The sequence below is a fragment of the Dromiciops gliroides genome, chromosome 6 (assembly GCF_019393635.1).
Source record: "Dromiciops gliroides isolate mDroGli1 chromosome 6, mDroGli1.pri, whole genome shotgun sequence".
NCBI lineage: Eukaryota > Metazoa > Chordata > Mammalia > Microbiotheria > Microbiotheriidae > Dromiciops > Dromiciops gliroides.
This window is the reverse complement of record NC_057866.1, coordinates 7,412,321-7,419,684: the sequence shown is the minus strand read 5'-3', so window position 1 is coordinate 7,419,684 and position 7,364 is coordinate 7,412,321. Positions and strand designations below refer to the sequence as shown.

At 51.7% G+C, this 7,364-nt stretch overlaps 1 protein-coding gene across 2 annotated transcripts in view; it reads right to left on the bottom strand.

Moving 5' to 3' along the window:
* Nucleotides 1-3,392: 3,392 nt before the first annotated feature.
* The window catches only part of CHKA (choline kinase alpha), a 35,911-nt gene continuing 31,939 nt past the window's right edge, over nt 3,393-7,364 (bottom strand). For both annotated transcript variants that reach the window (XM_043970079.1, XM_043970080.1), the window contains 3 exons: nt 6,494-6,600; nt 4,794-4,875; nt 3,393-4,514 (listed from right to left, as the gene is read on the bottom strand). In XM_043970079.1, coding sequence (XP_043826014.1) covers nt 4,455-4,514; nt 4,794-4,875; nt 6,494-6,600 — 249 coding nt within the window. In that variant the 3' untranslated portion in view covers nt 3,393-4,454. The remainder of the gene's footprint in view (nt 4,515-4,793; nt 4,876-6,493; nt 6,601-7,364) is intronic.

The following is a 7,364-nucleotide window of genomic DNA, read 5'->3' as shown; positions in this document are numbered from 1 at the left end:
CTAGCTATGTGGCCCACAGCAGGAGGTGCCCTCTCTGAGCAATTTGCTCCCCTATAAAAGGGTTGTGCTTGCACCCCTCTGCAGAGGGCTGGGGTGTGAAAGTTCACCATAGACATCAATTAGGCACCTACTATGTGCCAAGTGCTAGAGAAACAAAGAGCCCAGATGGTCCCTGCCCTCAAGCAGCTCGCAGTCTAATGTGGGGAGCTGCTGCCAATGAGTGGCTTTGGGCCCTTGGAATGTGCCATGGCCAGGACTCACCCACTGGTCCCCCTGCCAGGAGGGGAGGGTGTGGCCAGTCGAATAGCCCCTCTCCCCCATTCTTGGATGCCTTCTGCTGGCAGTCACAACACTCCCCTTGACCCTCAGTGCTCACCAAAGTTGTTGCTGAATGTCTTTTTTTTTTATTTAATTTAATTGTTTTCCAGTTACATTTTACATATAAGGATAGTTTTCAACATTTGTTTTCACTGGATTTTTAGTTCCAAATTTTTCTTTTCTCCCCCGCCCCCTCCTCCCCAAGACGGAAAGCAGTCTGATATAGGTTGTATATGCACAATCACGTCAAACACTTCTACATTAGTCATCTTGTGAAAGAAGGATCAGAGCATAAGGGAAAAACGCTGAGTGTGTATTAATTCCCCTCTTACACCTTGGCCAGGAGAGAGGACCAACATTGAGCCAGAACTTTTAATATTTGCAAGGGGTGGGGGGCAGCTAGGTGGCTCAGTGGATAAAGCACCGGCTGTGGAGTCAGGAGAACCTGAGTTCAAATCTGGCTTCAGACACTTGACACTTACTAGCTGTGTGACTCTGGGCAAGTCACTTAACCCCCCATTACCACACACACACACACACACACACAACCAAAACAAAAAAAAGAAAAGAAAATATTTGCAAGGGGCTCGGTTACTAAAGGCATTATCCCTGATCCTGAGATGGGATGCCAACCCTGCCTGATACTTTATGAGCTATGAGCCCTTGAACAAGTCTAACCTTCCCTCCAAGCCTGTTTCCTGCTTTGTAAAAATGGGCTTAATGATGCTTGTAGAATATGCCTTACAGGGTTTTGAGAGGAAGCCTTTTACTAGGGAAAAGCATCGTAGAAATGGGAGTTCTTGGATACCCCAGAGTGGGGAGGGGGGCATTGGATTCAGTCGGGACAACAGAGAATCCAGCAGCTTTCTGGCTGGCTCCTCCCCTGTGTATATCATCCTTCGTGGGTGGGGGGAGGAGGCACTTTCTCACCCAGTGTCCAAGCTGCAAAGGATCCTTCTTGACTTGACTGGGGGTGGGGACAAAGCCCCTTTTGTGGCCCGGCCTCTGGGCTGCAGTGCAGACTTGGCCTTGGTCCTGGCTCTGGCAGGCCTTCAGCCTGCTGGGCTGGCCCAGTGTTCTACGCTTGGGCAAAGAGCACACAAGAGGATTTTTGCCTGAAGCAGATGAGCTCTCTGGCCAAGCTGCAGCCTGAGAAACCTCTGGTCTGAATGCTTTATTGATGCTCCTTAAAGAATCTCATTGTCACTACCCAAGGCTCCCCGCCCACAGAGCTCTCCATGGAGCTTCTGGAGCTCCGCCCTGCGCAAACCTTTGGGTGCATTGGCGACCCCACGCTGGGGGCCTTGCATGAGTCAGAATCTAAAAGAGAGCTCAGCAGTTTGAATGTGACTCGGCCCAATCTAAGATTAAATTCACTAGAGAACAGTGCCACCCCGCACTTGGGCACAGTCAACTTCATGAATTTGAGATGAAAGAAGGTGGGCAAGCAAGCAGCCGTTTGGAAGAAATCCCGGGGTTTCGGTGGGCCGCAGGCAGAATGTGCATCAGGAATCTGATGTGCCGGCCAAGAAAGCAAATGAGATCTTGGGAGGGAAGGAGCTTCCAAGAATAAGGATGGGAGTTTGGAGATGGTCCAAAGGAAAGCACCCAGGCTGGGGGGGGGGTCTGCCCAGATTGTTAAAGGGGCTCACTTGCAGGGAAGGGCTGGGTTAGCGGCCCACAAAGTTCCCTTTCAAACTTTAAAATGGTCTAATTCTGTGAATCCTTTATTTTATGGATGGGGAAACAGTCCCTGAAAGCAGAAGGAACCAGTCCAAGATCACACAGCTATCATGTGACAAAACCAAATGCTGAAATCATGCCCTCTGAATCAGCCTTTCTCCATGCCAGCCCGGGCTGGGGGTGCAGGTCACGTAGGCTGTGCCCCTACAGCAAACAGCAAAAGCCCCAGCCCGATGACCATGCTCACCCTCATTCTTCTCTCAGGGGCGGGGATTGGTCCCTGCACTGGTCAGTGTGGATGGATGGATGGATGGATGGGTGGATGGGTGGGTGTCTATTTCCTTGTGCGAATTGTTCCGGCTCCCCAGCAGATTTTATTGGTCTATGTGACGCCCTCAGGGGTCTTCATCTTCCTCCCTTCAGGAGGCTCTTAGGGCTATAATATTTCATTCCATTCCTTCATGTGGCACAATCTGTCCAGCTATCCCCCAATGGGCATGTGGTTTTTGTAACCCCCAACCCCCAAGCTCTGCTAGACACATCTTAGCTCCGGGACCTTTCCCTGCAGTATATGCTGCCTACAAACACCACCCACTTTTCTTGGATAATTCCAAATTGTTTTTCAGCATGGCTAGGTGAATGTAGATCTCCCACAGGCCATTAGTGTGACCACCTGTGCTCCACCCGCTGCCTCTTCCCCCTCAATAGTGACACTGTGGCCAATCTGATTCTCTTTTTTATTATAAGGGAGTTGAAGTGTTTTTCATATAGTAGTCTAGTTTGCATTTCCTCTTTTGAAAACTGCTTATTTCTAGCCTTTGATGACTTAGCTCACCGAGGGACCAAGGCCCCAACAGATTCCGGGACCACCACCAGCAGGAAATGGCCAAGGGTGGCCAAAGGCAGACTCATGCATCCCAAGGGACTGGCCATGTGGTGGGCCACATAGGTGATATAAGACTTGAGCATTTGTAGCCCAGAAGGCAGACCACCCTCCAGAGAAGAGAGGCAGGCTCTAGTTCAGGACCCTTCTTTTATCTTTTTTTTTTTTTTTTTTGGTGAGGCAATTGGGGTTAAGTGACTTGCCCAGGGTCACACAGCTAGTAAATGTTAAGTGTCTGAATCCGGATTTGAACTCAGATCCTCCTGAATCCAGGGCCGGTGCTTTATCCACTGAGCCATTTAGCTGCCCCTAGGACCCTTCTTTTAAAAAGGGGTGTGAGTCTTTTGTTCTCTGCATCACCTGTATTTTCCCAGTCTTCTCCCTCCCCTTCCCTGAGAGCTCTCTCTCACAATAAAATGACAATCAAAATCCACACCAACAAACTCCCCCGACCCTGGTTAATGCCACTGTCCAGCCCAGTGAAAACTCAACATCACCACCACCAAGCTAGGTCTGATTTGACAACTTTTATTTTGAGTAGAGTACAGTCTGTGAGGTTCAGAAATGTTTGCACGAACAACCCAAATCAAAGTTCTGAGTACAAAAGAGCTCAAGGTTTACCCCCAAGGGGTCACTTAATACCTATGGACGTTTCACAGCCATTCGTCTTTCTCCCCCATTTCCCAGCAGTCCACTGGCCACCCCAACCATGGTACTAGTGCAGGGGTGGGGAAACATGAGGGACAGGGGGGAGCTGTGGAAGCAGTTGCCCAAGACGTTTCGACTGGGGCTCCTCCACCTTCACAAGGATTCCCTTCCCACCCCACAGGAGGGCCTAGGCTAGGGGGAGGCCCAGGGCAGAGGCACTGCAGGAGAGCCATAGCGGCCCCCTCCACTGGCAGCCGGGCGGCCGGGGGAAGGGTTCTTTCCAGTTACAGTGAGACACCTCTGGAGAATAAAGCATGTACACCAGTCACAAGAAGCTACCTTGTGAGCTCTGTGGATATGCTTTCTTGAGCATTGGCCATTTGGACCCAAGGGTTGGTTGGCACAGTAGTGTCCTGGAGCCACAGGGGCAGACGGCACGCCCTGCAAGCGGTGATGCTCTGGGCAACTCCCGTTTCCTTCTGCAAGCTAGTAGTGTCTACAATGCATGGCCAGTGCCAGCCGTCCTGGCCACAACCTTTACCGGCACGTTTAAAAAAATACATAACCATGAAACAATAAGAACCAGCCCCCACCCCGGAGGGCTGCTCTTGGTGTGTGTGGGATAAGCTCCCCACCTGCCAGAAGGGGGAGTAGAGGATGATGAGACACTCAACTCACGCAATCTAGTTTGCTTCCCGATCTCATGTCAAAGACTCCTAGGGAAGTCGTCAACGAGATGGGAAGTCAACGTCACTCAGCTTTAATATAGTCTCTGTAGTCTCACACACATGGGTGCCCCCCAGGGAGACGGGCCAAGCCTCCTGGGCTGCAGGTGCAGGAGTCAAGCCGAGGGGAAGCCCTGCCCAGCTGCTCTCTTCACACAAACAGTGCAGGGACCCCCTGCTTCAAGCGGCTACAAGGTTCACACGCCCAGTTTCCTCTTCTGGTCGAAATAGGCGTCAAACCTGGCGAGCGCGTAGTCCTGAGGGCGAGAGAAGGCTTTGTGAGAGGCGGCCGCCAGAGCACGCAGCCATGACCTCGTCACCCCCAAGGAAGAGGCCCCTACAGCTTCCCCATGAGGAAGGGGCCAAGGGATGCGGCCTGTGCTGTCAGGCCCAGAGTCAAAGTGGCCTTGGCACGGGGCAGCCTCCTCTGGGCCACCTTGCCAGGCACTGCCATCCAAAGCCCCACCACTCCCTTCACAACTTCTCTGGGGGTGAAGGGAAGGTGAGAGTCGAGGAGAAAAAGCTACAAAACGTACCATGTACCCAAACTCAATAGATGAAATCTTGGCTTGTATGATTGACCAGAGTCCCCAGAAGAAATGGGACGCCAAGGCAAACCTAGAACCGTAGAGCAGAAGCAAGAAAATATTGTGAGTGGCACCTTCTAGAACAGGGGGTCAGCCACCATCCACATCCAAAGGTCAGCTTGGGTTTTCCATATATCTCCTTTCCAGAATGGCAAATCCCCACCAGAAACACGCCCATGTTTGCAGAACTGTGATTTGGACCCCAGAAGACTAAAGCAGCTGGTGGGGCATTCGCCCTCCCAATCCCCACCCCGCCCCCAGCCCTGCAGGGTTTCCCGAAGGCTACCTGCAGGTCCACAGAAAGGGGTGGGGCAGGCGCTGGGACAAAGGGACACACAGAGAAGTAAACAAGGCAAGCTGTCTCCTTACCCTAGCTAGGGGCAATGCCCAGAGAAGGTTCGCTTCTGCCCAGTCTTGGGGAGCCACATCTGTTTGTGGGCATAAGACTCTGGGGTCAGCGTGCCAGGTGAAACCAGTCTAACCAAAGCCTCCCATCAAGGACAGAAGGTCAGGAAAACCAGCCGGCCAGCCAACCAGGCAGGTCAGTGACCTCGGGACCAAGGGTCTTGTCTCTAAGGGCTAGGGCTGGAGCCAGAGCCTGGGGCATCTGCTCCCCTCGCTCAGTAATCACTGCTCCTTCCTTCATGGCGGTGGTGGGTTTAACTCTGTTTTGCCACTTCAACACAAGATAAAAGCTCAGCACTTCCAAGGCTCGAGATGACCCTGCCACACTCTGTGAAGGGGGCAGCCGCACACCTCGAGGAGAGCAGATGACCAGTTTTCTCATCCTCTCTCAACTTGGAACTGGAAGAGGAGCCCACGGGTCGGCTTCAGCCAAGAGGGACAGAACCCAGGCTGGTGGGAGTCTGAGCGGGCCTGGAAGGGCTCACGGCACAAGAACACCTCCTGTGCCCAGGGCAGTGAGGTGGAGCCTTTGCTCTCAGTTTGTATGGTTATTATTCAGGGTGAGTTTATTTGTAATACAAACAAGTTGGTCAGAACATTTTCCCAACCCATTTCTCTCAAGAATACCTTCAGCCCACAATAGAGCCTCCCCAGATCCATTGATTCTTCCCCGCCACCTACCATGGTACCTCTGCTCCTAAGCCTCCCTCCCTCTGGCTTCTGCCCCCGCCTCCCCCTTCCTATTCTATGCCTATTCCCTATTCCAACCAAGCTGCTAGTTCTTCGATTTGGGGAAAGAGGCTGAGATGCGGCAATGCTGGAGCTAGGTCAGAGGGGGGGTCCCAGACATCAAATCGGAGGCCCCCATTCGGTCCCTCTCTGTTGACCTAACCTAGCAGGGCTGCTCCTAACTGAGCTGCCACTGCCGGTTCCCAGCAGATGGGGGCTGTTTAGGGTTCCCTGAAGGCCCCACCTTCAGGGAACATTCTAGAACAGATTCTTGTGCCAGAAGACGTCCAGTGGGATTCTTAAGGTTTTCTAAAAAGACAAACTTACCTGAGACCTAAGAGACAGCCAAGCCGTTATTCAGGTCTGCCAGCAGCTGGGCTCTGTCATTAGAAAACACTGTCTAGTGCCTTGCCTCGGCTGCAGGGTCAACGCGGCCAATCCCCTGCACTCATGCAAACCTCAGAGAGCCCCATAACCCACCGAGAACGACGAAGACAACAAAAAACAAGAGTCACCTGTTGATCTCTACCAGCATGTCTTCCTCCATTTTGGCCTTCTCTTCATGGCTGAGGTTTTCGAATCCATTTTGGAAGGCAGCCAAGTAGTTAGAAATAAAATGAAGCTGAAAAAAAAAATAGGACAAGTGACTGTGTGTGTGTGACTTCTCTCATTTAACAGGGCAGCCCGCGACAAGGTCACTGTAACTTTCAATTATTATCAGGAGAGAGAGACTGATCCAAGAAATCTGCATGAGAGGACTGAAGAAACAAGTCTTAAAAGCACTCCCCAAAACAAAGCAAGAAAGAGAACTAGAACACCCCTAGGGAAAGCCCTCTAAGGCTGTTACCTCCAATCCCTGTCTGGTTCCCTAGTGCTTAGCACATAGTAGGTGTCAAAGCTGAGTGTGGATACGATTAAACATGATACAACAATCAATCAGTGCAAAGTACCCAGAACAATGGAGGCAGAACACAGAAACCGTACCGGGTGTTCTGTGACATGTCCTCAAATGAATGACACATTCAGAGAAATTCAGGAAAACCTGGAAATGTCAAGAATGTGAAATGAAGAAAATGGTTGATAAGGAGACTACGCTAGAAAACTCATTACTACAAGCTGCGCTAGCCTTCCCACCATGGGAAAAGCAAAAGCGCCCCCTAAGAGACGGCACTGTCCAGAATGCCAAGCGGCTGGAAACCCAGCGAGTGCCAGGAGCCAGCCTCCTGAAGCCGCCTCAGGACGGTGGGCAGGCTGGACAACTTAGGAGAGAAACCAAGAACCCAAACAGGGCAGGTTAACCAAAGGGATGTCTCAGAAGCGAGCTGATTAATGACCACACACAGCCCCTCTATTAGGACCTGGCTCCCACCACAATTCTAACACAAG